Source organism: Procambarus clarkii, chromosome 18 (genome assembly GCF_040958095.1).
Source record: "Procambarus clarkii isolate CNS0578487 chromosome 18, FALCON_Pclarkii_2.0, whole genome shotgun sequence".
NCBI classification, from domain to species: domain Eukaryota; kingdom Metazoa; phylum Arthropoda; class Malacostraca; order Decapoda; family Cambaridae; genus Procambarus; species Procambarus clarkii.
Genome location: NC_091167.1, coordinates 28,040,189 through 28,062,966, shown reverse-complemented (window position 1 = coordinate 28,062,966; position 22,778 = coordinate 28,040,189). Strand labels below are relative to the sequence as shown.

The following is a 22,778-nucleotide window of genomic DNA, read 5'->3' as shown; positions in this document are numbered from 1 at the left end:
TTTCCTTCGGTTCCCCTCTGCATGATATTGTGTTCCTAAACAGAATTGTTATTATTTATCATTCTTATAAGTAATAGTGAGGATGATGGTGTTGGGGTCCAGGAGGGCCACAAGGAGGGCCACAGGGAGGGCCACAAGGCCAGCCAGGTGTCACACAAGTTGAGGTCAGGTAAAGCCTGGCGTCTGAGCTTCCTTCCGGGAGAGAGACATGACACCAAGGCCGCCCTGGCCGGTGTCGGGGAACCGTGCCAGCACAGGCCCAGTCCTCCCGAGGTGTCGTCGTTTTAGAGTCATGTACTGACAACAACAAGTTACAAGTAGCACGGGGTATGGTGAGCCCGTAGTGGACTTACCTGGCACAGGAGCGGGGCTGTAACGAACCCCCACTTTCCCCCGAGGTGTGTTAGGGAGGCTAATAATAGCAAGTATCGTCCCTCCAACATTCTTGAGGCTTAAAATATATACACAAGAATGCCACTAGAGACCTGGGGAGGTGTGTGGCCTTCCCAGTGACCCGGGGCAGTGATGGTAGCTGCTTCACCGCGTCCCCGTCTATACCAGGCACTGTTAAACATGTTATCGTCCCACCACATGCAAGTATTGTCACATGATAGCACGCAGCCTGGAATACTATATAGCACTATCCGTATTACATAATATCCAAGATCGCCTAGACATTAAAACTTCTGATATCAAACGCATCAGATTCACAGGAGAATGTTATCCAAGATACATTACGGCCACTTAGACCAGTAACCGGGTTCTTGCTGTTATAACTTCTATAACCAACCCAAAGTTGGTGATAAGCTTTCAAGAACTGGTTGTGTCAAGTAGTAGTGCAATGAATAAAAAAGGGGGGCGAGGGGGATTAGCAATTCACAATTACCTTCAATACATTAACACCTTCACCACATATATATTAGATTAAAGTATTACTACACCTAGTTACAATAGTCTCTCTTTCGCTCAGGACACACAGCAGCAGTGTTCATCAATCCCGGTGAATTCCCTTCCCAGGTACATGTCGTCCACACCTAATGGCAGACACCGGCTAGTTCACCTTCTTCAACAGGGTCCAGTCCACACACACCGTATCGCCACGATATGTCAATACCCGACCTCCACTCTCCAGGTACACACTGGTAGAGGGTACAGCAACACGCTGATAAGGGTCTCAAACAATCGCATACAAGGGTTGCTAACACCCTGGCAGAAGTGTAGCATCTTGTTGGCAGCACTCCTCGACAGACACACCACTGTCATCGTGTAACTCTTCCTGACCAATCCTGGGTACGTCGGGCCATACAACACTACATAATACATCAGCAGGTAACACACTGCTACTACTGACGGCGGCCACTTAGTCCTCACACAGGACCAAATCAAGAGTTCAGGACTGCCCAAGCTGCACTGCCCTTGACAGCGCAATTGCCTCCATATGTCACCTCTGTGGATATAAAACATCATTAACTAGATGGACAGCACACTGGGTGACTCTGGGATAACACCCTTCCACCGGGAAATTGACATTGTAACTTGTAGCCACAACCTAGATGGCGTTGATCTTGATACACCAGCCACCAGAGGTCATCCTCATCGATCTCACATTCTGACTGAGGCAGGAAACCGGAACCGTTCGCCGATACCACGCCACCACCAACAGATGGCGTTGTCTGAGTTGCACCAAATACCGGGGAGTTGGAGTGCAGACTCATAGATGGCGCTGAACTCGCCACTCTATATTCCAACGACGGTGTCGATACCGTAACAAGTTATATGTGACGCTAAACACCAGTGGAAAAGCAAAATTTTCGAACATTACGAAAATGAAGACGAGGATTTTCGAGGAAGTGAAAAAATGAATGTGAGGAAGTGTGTGGCTGTTATCAGGCCACCGCAGTTCTGGTAGTAAAGATCAGGTCATGTATTTCTCAGTAATAAATTATATCTGTCAATCTTTTTGTTAATTTTCATTTATAATGATTCTGAGTCCTCGGGTGAATTAGTTCCCCCTCACACACCAGCGGCCTGATAGACGGAACTGTCTCCTTCATAACAATCTTCATAACAATCTGCACCCACTGGTGCAAGGATGGAACGGTACACCGGTACTGCAGCAGCGGTGACGCGGTACAGAGGTCTATATAGGTTCTGATGCCATGGTACAAAGGTACTGCTTCAATGATGGTACCTTCATTATGTACCTGCGTCAAGTGGTACGGACGCAGGGAAAGGATTACGGTCTATTCATGCCCGTGCCGCCTCTTGGGGTGACTTAATCTTCAACAACAGCGATGGAGAGGTACAGTGGTACAGAGGTCCTGGAACGGTACAGTGGTACAGAGGTCCTGGAACTATACAGTGGTACAGAGGTCCTGGAACGGTACAGTGGTACAGAGGTCCTGGAACGGTACAGTGGTACAGAGATCCTGGAACTGTACAGTGGTACAGAGATCCTGGAACTGTACAGTGGTACAGAGGTCCTGGAACGGTACATTAGTACAGAGATCCTGGAACGGTACAGTGGTTCAAAAGATTCTGATTTATCTTTAAAGGATACTACGTCAGCCTCACACATAAATGACTCAAACCAGTAAGCATCAGAATCCGTGAACTAAGAGCAGGGTCCTGAGTGGGATTCCCTCTCCTGCAGAGCGGGAGGGAGAGGGGAGGGAGGGGATGGAGTCCTGTGGGGAGGGAAGGAAGGGGGAGGGAGAGGCAACATGGCCCCCCCCCCCACTGGACGACGACTATTTCCCTCTTGTCTTAAGGATACGGTCACTCCTCTGTTTTTCCCGCCTCTCCTCCAAGCCTGCTGGCGACACTGTCAACAAGAAACTTGTCGCAATTCACGCACCCTTGACTGCTGCTCAAAAACTATAGCCTCGTCGAGGAGAAGTCAAATGATGTTTCTTGCCCTTAAACTTCACCTTTGACTTAGATTGAAACATTACCAGACCTCAAAGTTGCTTTGAATGAGCCAGACACTTAACACATTAAAGTTTAGTGCTCTCCGGTAGCCTATTGTCAACACTATGGGCCCGGGGGGGTGGTGGAGGGGGTGACACTGTTTCTGTACAACATATGACCTAAACCGGTTGGTATACTGGTCTGTGTTATGTACATCTGCCAGCTGACTGTTGGACGCCATACATCGTGACATGAGTCATTCACTGCCAACCTCTACTCTAACACTCACTAATTACATAAACAAACCACTTTATCCAATCTTTTCCAAGCCTAACGATACATAATTTCTCAATACATAATTTTTTCAGTGAGGATCCACAAGGTCTTCTCTGAGTACTCATTATTTTCTTCTCCGAAGCTATGGGTCCCTACACTTGCACCAGAGGTGGTACCCCTTTTAGGTTTATAAAAAATACAAAAATAAAACAAATTCTCAATATATATAATATAATTAAACTTATGAGGATAAGTTAAGGGAACTAGACCTCACAACTTTGGAGAGAGAAGAAACAGAGAGGATATGTTCACAACATACATAATACTGAAGGTAATAGTCTAGGACAGCCTTCTTAAGGTTAGAAAAGTGGGATGAAAGATGACTTAGATGGAAGCTGGACATGAGTTGAAGAAATGTAAGGAAATACTGGCACCCTGTACCGACGGTTAAGAAGTAAAATGTACTGAAAGAAAACGTCGGTGGAAGTCACCTCCAGCCACACTTGTAATGCCAGATTCGACAAAGAACTCGACCTTCGGAATAGTTAAATTGTGAGGCAACAGGTACCACGAGGCTGGTAGGCGAGGCCCTGTAGACCAGAGAGGTCTACCCGGGAGGTCTAGACCCTGGTCCACCTGGGGACCATGTAGACACTGATAGGCAAATACTGTTAGATAGATAAGTACGTCCTGGACTCCTGGCTGGGTCCCAGGAGCACGGTCTCTTTCCCTGCCAGCACCACTAGGTAAGCACATGCTTCACTGATCCACACATTATCCCCCGTATATTCCGGTGCCTTGTGGCCGCCCACACCACACCCACGCCCACAGGCTGCCCACACCACACCCACGCCCACTGCCTGCCCACATCCACAGGCTGCCCACAACACACTCACTGGCTACACATGCCAACATTCACTCAGCCAGTTCCTGTGTAACCGTCCGTCTTCCGACCCTCCACTTGCAGTTTGGCAGACTTTATAAAGGCATACAAAAGTTAATTATTTATAACACACACACACACACACACACACACACACACACACACACACACACACACACACACACACACACACACACACACACACACACACACACACACAGCATCAACATGGTTTCAGGGATGGCAGGTCCTGCCTCACAGGGTTACTTGAATTCTACGACCAGGCAACAAAAATAAGACAAGAAAGAGAAGGGTGGGCAGACTGCATATTTTTGGACTGTCAGAAAGCCTTTGATACAGTGCCACACAAGAGGCTAGTGCGAAAGTTGGAGACGCAGGCTGGAGTGAAAGGGAAGGTACTCCGGTGGATAGAGGAGTACCTAAGCAACAGGAGACAACGAGTCTGTGTGAGGGGTGAGGTCTCAGATTGGCGAGACGTTACGAGTGGAGTCCCGCAGGGGTCAGTCCTTGGACCTATACTATTTCTGGTATATGTAAATGATCTCCCAGAGGGTATAGATTCGTTCCTCTCAATGTTTGCCGACGATGCAAAAATTATGAGGAGGATTGAAAGAGGATGATAGGAGGAGGCTACAAGATGACCTGGATAGACTGAGTGAATGGTCCAACAAATGGCTGTTGAAGTTCAACCCGAGTAAATGCAAAGTAATGAAACTAGGCAGTGGAAACAGGAGGCCAGACACAGGATACAGAATAGGAGATGAAGTACTTAATGAAACAGACAGAGAGAAAGATCTAGGAGTTGATATCACACCAAACCTGTCTCCTGAAGCCCACATAAAGAGAATAACGTCTGCGGCATATGCGAGGCTGGCTAACATCAGAACGGCGTTCAGGAACCTGTGTAAGGAATCATTCAGAATCTTGTACACAACATATGTAAGACCAATCCTGGAGTATGCGGCCCCAGCATGGAGCCCGTACCTTGTCAAGCACAAGACGAAGCTGGAAAAAGTCCAAAGGTATGCTACTAGACTAGTCCCAGAACTAAGAGGCATGAGTTATGAGGAAAGGCTGCGGGAAATGCACCTTACGACACTGGAAGACAGAAGAGTAAGGGGGGACATGATCACAACCTACAAAATCCTCAGGGGAATCGACCGGGTAAACAAGGATGAACTATTCAACACTGGAGGGACGCGAACAAGGGGACACAGGTGGAAGCTGAGTACCCAAATGAGCCACAGAGACATTAGAAAGAACTTTTTCAGTGTCAGAATAGTTAGTAAATGGAATGCACTAGGAAGTGATGTGGTGGAGGCTGACTCCATACACAGTTTCAAATGTAGATATGATAGAGCCCAGTAGGCTCAGGAACCTGTACACCAGTTGATTGACGGTTGAGAGGCGGGACCAAAGAGCCAGAGCTCAACCCCCGCTAGCACAATTAGGTGAGTACAATTAGGTGAGTACACACACACACACACACACACACACACACACACACACACGGCCCTGCTGTATTTGAAACAAATGAGTGGAGTTTCTTTCACCCTCATGCCCCTGTTAACCTAACAGTAAATAGGTACTTGGGAATTAGACAGCTGCTACGGGCTGCTTCCTGGGGATGTGTGTGTGTATGTTACAGAGAAATAATTGAAGTAGATATGATAGTGGAAAATAGGTGATGAGTCAGTACATTAGGTGAGCGACTGTTAGAGAGGCTTGTGTTCAGAGCCGCCTAGTAGGTGGACCCTGCAAGCACTCTCTCTCTTGCTGCTTGCTAATAGCAACATATTAACACTTACATACTTATTTTAGCGTCCGCTTGCTGTCTGCACGCTCACCCTCCTCCTTCCCCACCACCATCACCACCATCACAGGCACCACAGGCACCACCGTCGCCAACTTCACCATTATTCTCACAATCACAAATCAACATACTTTATATTTCAAATGTCACACAAATATGAGGCTTCAGCGTGGAGTCCTTGTCTAGCTAAACCACAAGAATACCAGTTGCGGAAAGGAACTGAACTTGCGGAAAGTTGAGAGGTATGCCTCCAGACTCGTCCCAGAACTTGGGGGGGATTGAGTTACAAGGAAATTATACAGGAACTAAGACTATCATGTCGTTCGAAGACAGAAGAGTTAAGTGAGACATGATTATTACATCCAAAATAGGGCAGACAGCGACAGACGATAAAAATGGGTGGTACTCGTAAAAGGGAACACAGGTGGAAATTGAGTGGCCAAATGAGGGCACAGATATACTAGAAAGAAAGTTTTAGATGCCAGAAGAGTGAACAAATTAAATGCACTAACAAGTGAGATAGTTGAAGCAATTCCATTCACGGTTTTAAATGTAGTTATGATAGAGACCCTCCACAACAGGCTCAGGAACCTGTACACCAGTTGATTGACAGTTGAGAGGTAAGTACACTTAGATGAGCTCTCCAGCATGACCCCTGAACTATGACCCCCGGGCCAGTCAGTATAGTGAGTCTTTAACTACAGTTACTTCCGACCCGGCTATGTCTCCATCTCCAGCTGGCTCCCCCACCAGTGACGGGCCGGCTCCTCCCCCGCCAACTGATTCACCATATGTGAAGTACGCCGCTTCCTACACGTCATGCGACCTGGGCGTGACGTGTGGAGTAGTGACCACCTGGACTCGTCAAGACAGTTTAAGCTTTGAAATCACTATTATGGTCCAGGCAGCTATTCACGCCCCAAAAAGTCAAGCGTAGATTTAACAAAACAATTTCTGAACATCATTTTTTTAGCCGCTTTAGTTTATATTAACAAAAGAGAGGTAGTGTACAATCTGTTAGCCAAGATCGGTGAAATTTTTTTGAAGAAAAACGATGAGCTAAAATAATATTTAAACGTTTATCCTATGTCTATCCCTGTAAAAGAAAATCATATAAGCACTTAATTCTACTTGAGGAGAAGACCTTAAGATTGGCTGGAGCACTGTCAGAGACACTCGCTGACTATATCACCGCCATATATACCAGGATCTCACACACACATATACACATGTGTGTCAAACATTGAGGTGGTGTGCACCAAACATTGCTCAATTCTGGCAAAAAGACTAGGCATCCGTGACGTCATAGTATCGTGGACCAATGAACAGCGCCAGTCTGACCCACCCAAGGTTTCCACCAATCAGAGGCAGTCACGCAATCCTTGCCAGAGAACATCGTATGTTCAATGACGTACGAACAATGTCTTAGAAATCACCTTTCAGTGCTTCACAATGTTGATTTTATTTAATTTTGGGAAAATTTTCTTGCGTTTTTAATTCTCCAGATTCTAATTTGTGGATTATATTGTTTTAAAATAACTTCACATTTATTTAGACGAGCCTATATGACGTACATATAGGAACACTAGGGGACCTGACCAGCTGAGTGGACAGCGCTTCAGATTCCTTGTCCTGAGGTTCCGGGTTCGATCCCCGGTGGAGACGGAAACCAAACGGATCTCTGCTTTCTATAAATGGTGTTGACGTCCCACTTGTGTATTATGGAAGGTGTACTGGCATGACGAAGTCATTTCATGCACCTCTGTCACTGCTGCCGCTGATTATACGGCAACAGTTTATACGGATAGTAGCCTTCAAGATAACTATTGGACTCAGACGAATTGGCAGCTTAGTACATGATTACATGTCGGAGAACCAAATATTAAAACCCAACTACTAGTAGATAGGAGACAAAATAATTTTTTCCTCCTGTCCACATCTAACTAGTTTAACAGATCAGTAGGTTAGACCTCTGACACAGCATAGGTGATGGTGACTGTTTTAACTATATATATGCTCAATATTTCCTTGTCTCAGTTATGGACAAAATACAAGCTGGTGTGTTTGATGGGCTATAAATTAGAAAACTGATAAGAGATCAAGATTTCACAAGCTCCATGAATTGCTAGAGTCCCCGTGGCCAAGTGGTAACACACTCGCCCGGGGCTTTGCAAGTGTTTTGGCCGGGGTTCGTATCCAGAACCGGGCGCTAAGCCTTTAACTGTAGCCTCTGTTCACCCAGCAGTGAATTGGTGCCTCGATTTAGCGGGTTTATTCCGGGAAAAAATTAGGATTAACCACTTGCCCGAAACGCTATGCGAGCCAGTGTGGTTTTACAAGAATGTAAGAACTCTTGTATATATAAATAAATAAATAAAACTCTTCCGTAGTTGTTGTGAAAAAATAATGGGAAACAAAAAACTGAAAATTACAAAAATCTTATTCAAACATTGAAATTGAAATTGAAATAAATTTATTGAGGTAAAATACACACAAAGGGATGAGGTAGCTCAAGTTATTCTCACCCCGTTCAGTACATCGTGTTAATACATACATAGACACACATCACAAACAATAAACATATTACCAAACATTCTGAGAGATAAAACATATACATTTCCTCCTTTACACAAGTATATTCAAACATTGCTTAAGAATTTTCATCATCTGGGTTTCAACATAAGGATAAAGGTTCATTTTCTCGACAGCTATCTTAATAAATTTATTGATTTATGTCGTAATTATTTACGACTAAATTAATTAATTTAGTCGTAATAGTTGAGCCACTACGACTATATAGCACTGGGAATTGGTCAGGATAAGGATTTGGGATGGGACGGAGGGGAAGGAATGGTGCCCAACCACTTGGTGGTCGGGGATAGAACGCCGACCTGCATGATGCTATAGACAGTCGCTCTACCGTCCACCACAGTGAAGAGAAACAATAGCTGCAGTAAAGGAAGTGTAGATGGGTCACGAGTCCATGGCGCGCCCCTCAACCACCTGACTTATCTAATCTTCGAACATGTTGTTATCTCAAACACTTCATAACCACCACAATAAAGGTTATTTGGTCAAGTTTTTTTTTGCAGTGACACGAATAATATGGTCATTGGTTAACTTACACTCTCATATAACGTCATAATCGTCATACTGTTGGGAAGCCAGAGGATTCACGGCTACGCTTGTATTACACTATATTACTTATCTACAACACCTGTAAGACAACAACAACAACAAGAATCAACTTTCAACTAAAGGTGTACACACCTATAAAAAAATAATAATCTCAATTAGAAAGTTTACAGAGCGTTAAGTATAGAGTCAACATGGATGGTCCCTTTACGACCCCAAGATGACACAAGCTCGGGTCGTTAAAACTCTGCTCCAATAAGTCGTATAAACACCAGGAGGTCGTCCTAAAGGCGTGCACCGCTGTCGTCCTTGGCCATTACCAGGTACGGTATAATGTGAGTGAGGCGGGCTAGCCTATAGCCTCACGCAAGCAGGGGGGCCTATAACCTCACGCAAGCACAGGGGGCCTATAGCCTCACGCAAGCATGCGGGCCTATAGCCTCACGCAAGCATGCGGGCCTATAGCCTCACGCAAGCAGGGGGGCCTATAACCTCATGCAAGCAGAGGGGCCTATAGCCTCACGCATGCAGCGGGGCCTATAGCCTCACGCAAGCAGCCGGGCCTATAGCCTCACGCAAGCAGGTAGCCTATAGCTTCACGCAAGCATGCGGGGATATAGCCTCACTAAGAATGCGGGCCTATAGCCTCACGCAAGCATGCGGGCCTATAGCCACACGCAAGCATGCGAGCCTATAGCCTCACGCAAGCAGGTGGCCTATAGCCTTACACAAACAGGGGGGGCCTATAGCCTCACGCAAGCAGGTGGCCTATAAACCTATAGCTTCACACAAGCATGCGGGGATATAGCCTCACGAAGAATGCGGGCCTATAGCCTCACGCAAGCATGCGGGCCTATAGCCTTACGCAAGCATGTGGGCCTATAGCCTCACACAAGCATGCGGGCCTATAGCCTCACGCAAGCATGCAGGCCTATAGCCTCACGCAAGCATGCGGGCCTATAGCCTCACGCAAGCATGCGAGCCTATAGCCTCACCCAAGCATGAAGGCTCTAATAAGAGCCCTCATGCGTATGAGGCATGAGGGCTATATGGTGTATACCAATGAGGGTATATGGTGTAAGCTGCAACCTGACTTAACATAGTAGATGTGACACTCCACTTGGCATTGATAGCTCGTAAGGAAAGTAACATAGGATAATGAACATAATGGCATAAAACTTGTGGATATATACTTGACATAAAATATGGCTTGCCAAAGCAAGAAGGATAATTGCCAACTCTAAAGTAATTTGTTGTAATAGGCTACAACTGGCACATCATGCCCTTGAGACATAAGAGACAATCTTAACTCTTCTAACTGTAAGAACAATGGTCCCCACATAATTTGAAAAGTGACAGGTGCTAGGAATGCTTAATGTGGGTGTAGGTTGTGGCAAGAATACCACATTTAAGATAAGACATGTAAGGATGAAATGTAGTAGTGCAGGATGGCGAGTTCAATAGAGCATCCCAAATGCCAAGCCTGCTCATGCAGAGCCCTCATCCCAGTAGGGCAGCCAGGGCCTGGCCAACACACTCGCACGTCAGGGTAGGAGAGTGTAGGGACCCCAGCCTGATGAAGGAATTGTAAGCATTGCTCTTCCACCTACCTGCTGCCTTGATGTACATGTGCGGGGATTGTCATACTTTGCTGTGTAGTGCGGGTTGCTCTTGTCTTAACACACACTGCCACGATCATAGCAGAGTGAGTTAAGGCAGGTGTCTAGGAATCACAAGAATACCAGTAAGTCACCTCATTACCCAAAATTATTATCATTGATATATCATGCCATTGTTATTTCTTTGTGTTCAACAATAACAATAATAATACAGTATTATTAACTTTTATTTACATAAAATACATTTGAAACATGATAGTGGTTTGTAGATACACAATGTAAATTATATAAAGCCACTTAATATGTAGTGTGTTTCAGATATAACATAATTAGATAATCTTGTTCAGCACTAAGTGTTATCCAATTAAACATACTGTAGTAGTAATCTAACATTTGAAGTGTGAAATATATTTAGCAAATGATTTAAAATTTGTAAATGATATTTAAAAGGCATAGATGACATAAAAACTGTAGTTATTGCAATAGTACAGAGTATATAATATTTAATATTCACAATAACAGCAAAACAAAAGTTGACTTGTAGGATGAGGAAATGCGAGTGCAAATGATTAATTACGGTATGTATTTCTTGGTTTCTCATTTAAACTTAAAGGAAGTACAGTTTTTAATCTCATTAGGAAGATCATTCCACAGTTTAGGACCCTTAATTTTCATGACAGTTCTGCTTTGTTAAGCTACACTCTTGGAATATCAATTAGACATTTGTTTCTATGTAGTATTCATGGGATCCAATACAGCCCTTTTAGGAAGTGTTTCAGCTCAGGATTAGTACTGCAGTTCAGAGTTTTATAAATACCAGTATAAGAGTATACGAGTATGTGCAGCGACTTAATATTTAATATATTTAAGGATGTCAGTAAGGCTGCTAAATGCCGTCTGGGATTAGTTTATTGTTCTAATTGCTGATTTGTCTAGTAATTATCGGTTGAAGGTAATTATGGGTTATAGATCCCACCCCCCGACTTGGATACCACTAGGTGATATATGGATAAATCAGTGAATAGTAGTATTACTAAGGTAGAGAAGGTAAGAAGGCATGAAGAAGTAGGATGCCTACTGCTTCAGAAGGTATTACATTTTGTAAATGGCAATTGAAATTTGGTTTCCTAATGTGAACACCAAGGAATTTATAAACTACTCTACTCTAAATTTGGGCATTGTCAATTCTTAATATATTTTCATATATTTATTTCCAAATTCTGTAGTATGTTGATTCATTGTTAAGGGTGAGTGTTAGTAGTCAACCAATAGTTAGTTTTTTTATTTTTTATTCATTATCAGTATAAGTGAGTATACTGTATATTTGAGAAAATGTTAGCAAATCGAAATGGTTAAAAGTGTTGTAGGGCATTTGGTAGGTCAATGATGTAAGAAAGAGGTATGGGCTAAGTATATCTTATGAACCCCCAATGTAGCACGATGTAGGTTCGTCCATGGTTGATGTAGCAGCGATATACGAGAAGCTGCAAGGGGATTTTTTCTTACCTGAGGAATGGCAATGTTAATTGGCATTGTGGGAGAAGTAGCTTTGTTCACAAAAACATGCTTGTGCCCATCACTGATGTAAGATCACAAGTATAGACCCCTGACTCCATAGCTGCTTCAGTTTGAGGTTATTGTGGTGAATGGTGTCAACACAAAACCTATGGGGTTTTCATTTTTATCAAGAGTTCCATGAATTAAGTCAAGCATATTAATATATTTAACTAAACATTAGCCAATGAACTTTAACTAAACAGAAAATGTAGATTAGATACAGCAATGTGTTCTATTAAATTATCTAAACCAAAAGTCCCTGTTGTACACTCCTGGTGCAATATTATACCTTATGAAAAATTACACAATGAATTTCTTGTACAGTAAATCCTTACTCCTTCACATTTCTTCACCCCATCACCAATTCCACACGCAGCAGACATGGGAGGACATACCCTCCCATCTCGTACAATAATCACCAATCTGAAAAAATGCCCTAGTAAATTATTCAAAGTCACTGATGCCTTCCAAGTTAATGTTTCTTGCATGACCTAATATATCATCACCAACACTTACTCTGAAGTATCTTATAATTTATATAAATTCTACTAGATACAAAATACTGGTAGTAATTGCTCTGGTTATCTGGGAAAACCAAATCAAAGCCAAACTTAATGTATTAAACATTATCAGGGACAGGAAGCTTGTACTTATGCTTATTGTTGGTTTGATGCCTTCTTTTGATAATTACTTATGTCTACTGAAGTCTTCACTAGACCAACTACTGGTCCTCCCCAGGATGCAACCCTCAACAGCTTCCTGACTCCGGGGTACCTATTTACCTATTTAATGCTAGGAAAACAGAGGCATCAAGTGAAAGGAAATATGCCCAACCATTTCTGTTCCCAATGGGGATCGAAGCCAAGATCCTGCACTGCGAGTCTAGGATGTAGATCACTGTATTATCAACAAGTGTCAATACTGAAACTATAGCCTGGGAGCCGGTCGGCCGAGCGGACAGCACGCTGGACTTGTGATCTTGTGGTCCCAGTTTCGATCCCGGGCGCCGGCAAGAAACAATTGGCAAAGTTTCTTTCACCCTATGCCCCTGTTACCTAGCAGTAAAATAGGTACCTGGGTGTTAGTCAGCTGTCACGGGCTGCCTCCTGGGGGTGGAGGCCTGGTCGAGGACCGGGCCGCGGGAAAACTAAAACCCCGAAATCATCTCAAGATAACCTCAAGATAGCCTCAACTCTTGCATATGTGGACATATTGCAGGAATGGTATCATCTATGGTGAATTACACCTCAGATGTATACAAAAATGGGCATTCAAAGGTTTAAATATACTACAAACATGACTCATTGGAATGAAGTATATAGTGTTTATAAACTTTAGTAATATTTTATTTTGTCAAGACAGTAGAAAGTCGAACTGACATCTGACATCATACATACTGTTTATATAAATCAACACACATGCATACCACGTTTTCATTTCTCATTCCTGTAAATATTTTTTGGTTTTATATAATATGTCAGAGTCAAATACTAGAATTCAGTTCCTGAACCCATTATGTGCCTCTAACCTTTGCAGGACCATTTGGAAGATGGGTATTGGATGCATATTAGTGAACCGAACTAAACTACCCTGTAATAGTATGCCTACAAATTCTGTTTAAATTCTGAAACAATTGTACTACTGAATATTGTTTTCTGTAGATGGCTTTCAGTATTATTTATGTATTACTGTACTTAATAAGACATATTACCAGCTCTAAACCAGTGAACCAAGTTTCCAACCTGAGCAGTAAGGTGAAGTTTTTGGTTTTCGCACCCTTGGGAAGCAAAACTTGCAGGATCCGGATGTCTTATTATAGGAAAGTTTTCTAATAGTATTGAAGCAAAGAGGGCATAATGTAGACAATAATGCTAAAACTACAACGAAATGCAAGTAATGCCAAAGAGCTTTCAACCTGTCAGGGCTGTCTTCAGTAGCAAGAGTACAGAAACAAGGGAGAGAACATATGGTGGACCAACTTAGACACCACAAGCGGAGTGGGAAGAAGCTGGCGAGAACAAAAGGTCATGCTATGGTAATCCTTTGAAAATCGTCGGAAATGCCAGATGGTTAGATAAGGCAGTACTGTATGGGACACAAGGAACCATACAAGAACAGGTTATAGGAAACTACAGGTTTTATCTCATTTTAAAGTTGCATTTAAGAACACATGGAAAAATAACTATTTTTTTATGATACAGTATACTAAGGGCCAGAGGATATAATATATGGAGGGCCAGGCTGGCCCTCCATATATTTTCCCCTTTCTTCCTTGTTCCCTCAATTCTTGCTACTGAAGACAGCCCTGACAGCCTAAAAGCACTTCAGCATTACTGTACTGTACTTGCCTTTCATTGTGGTTTTTCACCATTAATGTGATCAGCCTCACAGATCATAGATTTCGTGCATAGACCATAATATACTGTACATGATTATACTGCCAAAATTCCCTTAAAATATGTAACATGTCTATCCATCCAGATACCTTCACCTGGGGGCCAAACACATTGCATTAACTTTATATCCATCCAACCATGTATGTTGGTTACTATCTTTGTGTTTCATCTACAGGCATGACTGTGGTGTTAATTTATAGATAAATGTCTCATCTTGCTATACATACCATCAGTATTTCCATAATGGAGTTTAAATATAACTTTGAATACCAAAGTTCACATTATGGGTTTGGACGCCAGAAACTTTACCTTCCACTTACAGCTGTAAAATGTAATGACAAAGTTACAAACAGAAAGTAGCTGTACCACTAAGAAGTACCGTATATTTGTTAAAATGTCATGTGTTAATCAGTTAATCAGTAATCAATCACCTTACCTAAACTTTAAAAACTACAAATCCCCCCTAAAAAAACAACAACAAAAATTCCTTTTATCCCTAATACAAATACCAAAAAAAAAGACATTAAAAACTCTATAACCTCCTAGCAAAATTAACTGCTATCAACATGTACTGTACCATTCCAGAGGCATTTCTATTTTCTCCCTTCACTTCAAACGCTAAACAGCATTATTTGAACTAAATTTTGTATATAAAGGTGTGACAAACTGTGCATTCATTGCATTACAGTTTACAATTCAGTTAAATTCAGATTAGACATGGCTCGTCTGCACCTTTTTTTTTTTTAATTTTCTTCAATCCTGTTAATTATTTTGAACAAACAAAACTTACAATTACAATACAATATCTTCATTGAAGATGTTCACACAGTATCTTCACTTTCTTAGAATGAGGACTTCCAAAATTATTGCTTTACCATGCTTATGCTGGTCTTGATGCATATGCAGGACTTTGTTTAACAACTTCTTCAAGTTTAGCAGCAAATAATTCACTCTCAATAGGTTTAGTGAGTGGACATAGTGGATTGCAGACTACATACTCCACGAACACCTGGTAAAAAACAAAACAATAAGATTTAATTATGTTGGAAGACCTTAGTGTTAAAGAACACTACAAAGTGATGTGTGGTTTGGTCATTATATTTATATTAGAGCAGTGAACAGCTACAATTTAATTAATATGGATAAAGTACTGTAATATATTAGGTATGTTCTTACAGTCACTAGATATGTATACTGCATATATAACACACTTCCTCCTATTACACTCCCACTCGCCTATTTCTTCACAAACTTATACATACACACACTTTTATATGAATACTACATACTCTTTAACACATTTTCTCCTAACTTTCCTCTCTTTCCCACTCATTCGTACATTTATTTACATACACTAGACAGAAGAAGCCAAATCAATGGTTTTCTTTGTCCAGTTAGATACATGCACTTGCTTTAAGTTCCAGTCATAAAAGAGTGCTCTCAATTTCAATTCAGGGTTAGTAAATGAAAACAACACTGTTAAAAATGTGTTGTATAAATATACAATATATAAGGGTACATTGTACTCAACAATGTTTTTTGTAATGTGTGAGAAACAGCACTAACAAATCAATTGCTGAGAGGGGAAACACCAAACAGGCAACGAGTGTATTTATCAACATAACTTTGGGGATCTGCAATGCATTGGTTGCCCTAATGTTAAGCACATTTGTGAATACTTTAGTGATAGGAGCAGGGTAATTACTGAACAATTTTGTTACAAGTATCATTAAAGTATAGTATAAAGTATTGTTACAAGTATCATTATCATTTCTAGAAATACTGTACAGTACAGTGCTTCACCAATAAACACCAAAACTTACTTGTGTGTATATCTGATGAAGAAGCTCTTTTATACCCTGAGCATGGATATCAGTATTAAGGATGAACTTGTATCGTGATGGTGTCTCGTAAAGGTTGAGGCGGTACTTGTTGGTGGTGTATGTAAGGTAGCCCTCTCGCAGATCCACAGGGGAGACCTGTTTTTAGGGAGAGGATTGTTATTACAAGTGCTGTGAGTAAATTTGCTTCTGACACACACAAGAACATTGCCCTGTATTGTATTGATGCTGAGAAGGTAATTTTATTCATTGACTTCTGCCTTCCTGAAGCACCATGCACAAGACATTAGTACAGCATTGCATGACTTCAAATACTCTTACGCCAATAGATTCTTTAATATATAATTAAATATCACCTATCTAACAATCTTGATTATACTATTTCACTTTCCCAAAGGAAATTTTTTAAGATTTATTTGATTTATATGATTTACTACCACTCTTTTCAAGCTGCTAGAAAGCTGAAAATCCACCTACCTACCACATGGTAAGAAAATTGCAACTGAAAACCGAAGAGAGGGGCAGAACTCCCTAAAATCCCATGGAAACAAGCAAACATCATATCCCAACGCCGTGCCACTCATCCGCACAGGCGCCCACCCATTGGAGGGGGAAGCAGGGAGCCCCAGCCCACCCTGTGCCTGCAACCCAGTTCATTCCAGATCATTGGCTAATACAATCCAGGGCAGGTTGTCATCTCTGGCCTCAATTTCCTATATAGTGTTTTGCCTTCGTGGTGTTCTCTGCTGCTTGTGGTGTGGTGGCCAGGTGTACCGGACTGGGGTTACATGCGCTTAGGGCAGCCTTCCCTAAGTTCCCTGTGAGTACTACCCTTGCGTGTCAGGGTTATCTTCCCTGGTGCATTCGAGACGCCATTTATGTAGGGGATTTTTGCTGCTGGCATTTACCCCCGCCCTTAGGGCCAGCTAGGGTTTTGTGGCCTTATTTGGCCTTGGGTAAGGAATGGTATTGTTGCTGGTTGAGCGTCAAGGTGCTGCACAGCCAGCTAACCTACTCAGCGGCCAGTTCCTGTTTCCTTCTGGGGACATTGTGCTTTTGTTGGGGGTTTTCTTTTCTTTTTGTTTGGTTTCCTGGTTGACCAGTTTATAATATTTTGGTGGCGCTCCGCTAGGTCCCTGTGATTGTATACATCGCAGAGGTTTCAAGTGTTTTGATCTCCCACTTGTTAGCTTTGGGTCTAACTGGTTATGCAACACCTTGCTCATGTTTCCCATAGGCAGTCAGCCTACAGGCCCTAGGAAAACCCTGTCAGGGCTCGGTGGACCTATGGATTCTATGAACCATTCGGTGGACCTATGAACTCTTTTGAGTTTCAGCTCACTTCGTGCGGGTTTGAAGGTTGCCTGTGTGCCCTTGTCTCAGGGCGGACAGTCACCTCTTTTGCCTCGGTCATGCTGCCTGTTAGGTCAACAACACCTTTGACCCAGAGTCTTGCGAGTCGTGTTCTCTGCTTGTTCTCCAGAACTATTCTGATGACATTACTGTTAGAGTACAGGTAGCATCTGCATTGCATGACAGGTTTAGGTTGCTGCAATGCGCTAGGTTGGTTTCCCATCCGGATGCCCTGCGGCTGCCCCGCTTTGGTTATAGGGACCCGGACCTGGGGGCGTTAGTCACTTTGACTGTGCTCGAATTTATTGATACACATATGGGCTGACCGAGCACGTGGCGCGCTTCAGTTTACCAGTGTCTCCCGCCTTGTGATGACCGCACTTGAATTCTTTGTGAAGAATTTCATTGTTTTTGTGCTTTTTTTAGTTTCTGAACATAAACGTTTTTATCATAAATCATGCCATGGGTTCCAAGAAAGTCTGTGGTAAAGTTCAACCTAAGAAAATAGTTGTGAGGATGACGATGGAGGAAAAACAAAAGATCATTCATAGTGAGACAATGTCATGTCTCACTACAGAGAAGTGTTAAAACCTAGGAAAAAACAAGTGTCTATAGACAATTGAAATTGAAATTGAAATAAGTTTATTGAGGTAAAATACCCACAAAGGGATGAGGTAGCTCAAGCTATTCTCACCCCATTCAGTACAACGTGTTAATATATACATAGACACACATCACAAATAAACACATTACGATTCTTAGTAAGACAAGCAAGTATTGAGCCACAACTAGGTGCTAGTGGTATGCCTGCAAAACCTAAGAGAGAGAGATGTCATCACTGAAATGTCTATCATTGCTGTTATAATGGAGGGGGACTCCCCCTTCCAAATACTAACACCTCTCCTCCTACCTTTCCTCACAGTCTTCCATATGCCAACAAGAAGTCCTCAATAAAGGTAAGGATATACTTGTACATACTGTGGTACAAAATATGAGTACCGTAGTAATACGTATAAAATGTATTTTTAAGTTAATATTTTTGGGGTGTGTGGAATGGATTAATTCAATTTACATTATGTTTTATGGGAAAATTTGTTTTGGTTTTCAAACCATCTTTGAGAAAGGATTAAATTTGAAAACAAAGGTACCACTGTATATCTAATCACAAAGGGAAGACATGACTGTACTGTATTCATTTATCTATAAATTAAACAGTGCTAACATACCTTTGTAACAAATGATTTGATAGAGAATATCATTCCATACATCAGCTTAGCTTCCTGTAAGAGACACAAAGGAGTAAGAATGGTAAAAAAACTCGTAAAAACGTAAAACGTAAATATGTTGCTGTAACACAAACTGCTTACCTGCCTGATAGGGTTCTGGGATTTTTTCTACTCCCCAAGCCTGGCCTGAGGCCAGGCTTGACTTGTAAGAGTTTGGTCCAGCAGGCTTGTTGCTTGAAGAGGCCCTGCAGGCCCACATACCCACCACAGCCCGGTTGGTCTGGCACTCCTTGGAGAAAACTATCCAGTTTTCTCTTGAAGACGTCCACGGTTGTTCCGGCAATATTTCTTATAGTCGCTGGGAGGATGTTGAACAACCGTGGACCTCTGATGTTTATACAGTGTTCTCTGATTGTGCCAGTACATTATCTCACACCTCAAATTGCCAGGATGAAACAAGCAAGTATGACTATCCCGAATAATAATTCAGTCTTTATCATGTTAAAGGCATGTGATAAACTAATACTGTACTCTGGTTATCATACTCTTACAATTTCAAGGAATCCCTGACTTATGAAGATCCTACTTATGGCAGCTATCTTGAGGTTATCTTTAGATGATTTCGGGGCTTAGCGTCACTGTGGCTCGGTCCTCGACCAGGCATCCATTTTGTTACACCCCCCCCCCCCCAGGAAGCAGCCCGTAACAGCTGTGTAACTCCCAGGTACCTATTTACTGCTAGGTGAACAGGGCCATCAGGGTGAAAGAAACTCTGCCCATTTATTTCCGCCTCCACCGGGAATCGAACCCGGAACCTCAGGACTACGAATCCGAAGTGCTATTCAGCTGCCAATACTTCCTCAACAAGATGTTTTGTGCTCCAACTTAAGAATGGTGTGTAATCCAGGATTAATTGTGGTAATTCTTTAGTAAAAAGACCTTTAATCATAGCTTGTAAGAGGAAAAGTATTAGTGATAGCAAATCAGGGCTCACAAGAAAAAGAGCATTAACATTAAAAATTAAAATGAATGTAATAAGGCACTCATATAAAGAAGAAATATTAACACAGCCTGCATGTGTATAGAGTAGACTACCCCCTTAATCAGTACTAGTATTAAAGGTAAAGCTATAATATTAGAACATGTGAAGGATACAGCAGCAATGAGTTCAACCATAATAACTAAAGATTTTTCTGATGTGGAAAAGCAGCTGCTATTTCTACCGTCTCATCCTTCACTAATTAAACTTCTCAGTAATTCAAATCCAGTAAGCAAGGCAACTCCAGTATTCAACATAAATAAAACCTGTGTTTATTCAACATTATTTATATATAAATAAATACCAATTTTTTATGCTTTAGGAACATATCTCGCATTTATAGAATTATAGTACACTGTACTTCCATGGGAAATTGTGTTCCGAATATCAACTGACTGATGACAAAAACTAGAGAAGCATCACCTGCATAAATAGGAGACCCTCCTGCATGTTGTATTTTACAATACAATGCAATACAATTTTATTTAGGTAAGGTACATACATACAATAAATATTTACAAGGATTGTTTGACTTATAGGTAGAGCTAGTACATACAATGCCTAAAGCCACTATTACGCAAAGCGTTTCGGGCATAATGTCATTTAATTTAATGTCAGAGAACCAATACAAAATCATAAATTTATATGTTGCATCCCTTATGTAGTTTACTGTAGAGACAGGGATCAGTACCATATTGGTGCCATAGTATTATTGTACTGTATTCGTATTGGCATGAAGCACCTCAGATAATGGAAACCAGGGTTTCATACAATCTTCCCATGCTCTCTGGCTTTATTGTCCAGGAAATCCTGGTTTGGCTTCAGTGGAAGCTTCAGGAATCCCTGAGGATTCAATTGAATCCTATGTTGCAATCCTTTTGACCATGTCGTGGCCTCGTCCTCTGAGGTGTTTCCTTGGGAGTACCCAGAGCATAGGTTCAAAAATCAGCAGAAGCCTCATGGCTTCTACTGATTTTCTCAATAATAATAATAATAATAATAATAATAATAATAATAATAATGATAACAATAATAATAATTATAATAAAATGTTCTTAATTTTTCTTAAGTTAAAGTAGTCTATTGGCAAGTATTGCCAATTGCCAGTATTGAATATTGTCAATAGTATTGCCTACTATTCTACATTCATATGTAATTTGTCTCCTGTGTGAGCAGTCTCTTATTTCCCCTAGTAAATTATACTCATTGACATTTTATTTAAGATTGCATTGTCCTATATTCTATCTTTTATACTACTACCTGACAATATACTCTGGTCTACCTTTTAACCTTCTACCCGACCATATATATGCCATGGTCTACCTCAACTTTCTACTTTACAATATTCACCAAGTTATCAATTATCTTGAAGTTTACATGTTAATAAATTGGTAATAGAAAATCCCAATAGCTAACCTCATCTCTTGCCATTCCAGACTGCTTCTTGCGTATCCATTCAGCATAATGCAGAAGCTGGCCTTCACGATCAAACAAGGTAGAAGTTGTAAATTGTCATTTTGGTGTTAGCTGAAAACATATTAAGAATTATTGTTTGATCATTAAGGATTACTAATTTGGCGACAAGTCCACTACGAGCTCACCGTAGCCTGTGCTACTTAGGAACTTTTGTTCCGAGTAGCTGAATCTAAACCAAACAACATACTAATTTGGCATACCTGCTTGATACCTGCTTAATGGGGTTCTGGGAGTTCTTCTACTCCCCAAGACTGCATGTTCCTTCATGCAGTGTGACTGTTTATAATCAGGAGCAGGACCACTTTTTCTAATAATTAAGCTAATGGTAAACATTTGATTATTTAAGCAAACCATTAGCTTAAACACATTTATTGTTTTAGCTTAAACACATAAGCTCATTTAATTCAACTTTAGAGTCCTTTAGACGATCTAAGGGGGCAGCTTTGACAAATACCTCCAGGAAAAGTAAAAACAGAGAAAGAGAGAGAGAGAGAAGAGAGAGAGAGATGGTGGTTCTATTTTATTTATTTATTTATTTATTTATGCATATACAAGAATGTACATAAGGAATGTGAGGATACAAATATGGTAATTACAGTCTTGTAAAGCCACTAGCACGCGCAGCGTTTCGGGCAGGTCCTTCTATACCAAGCCAATTTATACCAAGCAGGTATCAAGTAGGTTTACTATATATCAATTACCACTTATTTTTCACAGGTAAGATTTTTTAGTTATAAGTTTATTTTTTCTTACATTTCAATTAAATAATATTCAATAAAACATTAATTACTGCAAATGCTGCTATCACCACAAATTCTCCATAGCTGTAATATTTTGATACATTTTAACATGAGTGCTAACTGTATATGTTATAACTGATAAATATGGGCCACATGTACATCATTAGGTTGACTTTATGGCAAATTGCCCCATTACATACTTATTCTTATGCTAACAAACTAACCTAGGTTATTTAACCAAACACATTTCACCCGTAGACTAACAAATTTTGAATGTCCACAGCTATTTTCTTCAATCTAGTAACTTATGTTATAAATGCCAAATGGTGAACCTAACAGTAATGTAAATTACAATAAAATGCAAAACTGGCTCAAAACATAGACCTTATCGTCATTAAAGACATCAGAGCTAGCTAGCAGGCATACTCTGTTGTCAGGTTTGGGCCAAATACATTATGTTGCATCATATTAATGTTTTCCAGGAATGTAAGGA

The 22,778-nt window shown here is 41.3% G+C and overlaps 1 protein-coding gene across 1 annotated transcript; it reads right to left on the bottom strand.

The window, feature by feature from the left end:
* Positions 1-13,538: 13,538 nt before the first annotated feature.
* Bet5 (blocked early in transport 5) lies at positions 13,539-21,585 on the bottom strand. The gene is given in 5 exon segments (XM_045736642.2): positions 13,539-15,619; positions 16,434-16,589; positions 19,031-19,084; positions 21,486-21,563; positions 21,565-21,585. Coding segments are annotated over 5 exon segments (438 nt in total). The 3' UTR covers positions 13,539-15,490.
* Between the last annotated feature and the right edge of the window lie 1,193 nt (positions 21,586-22,778).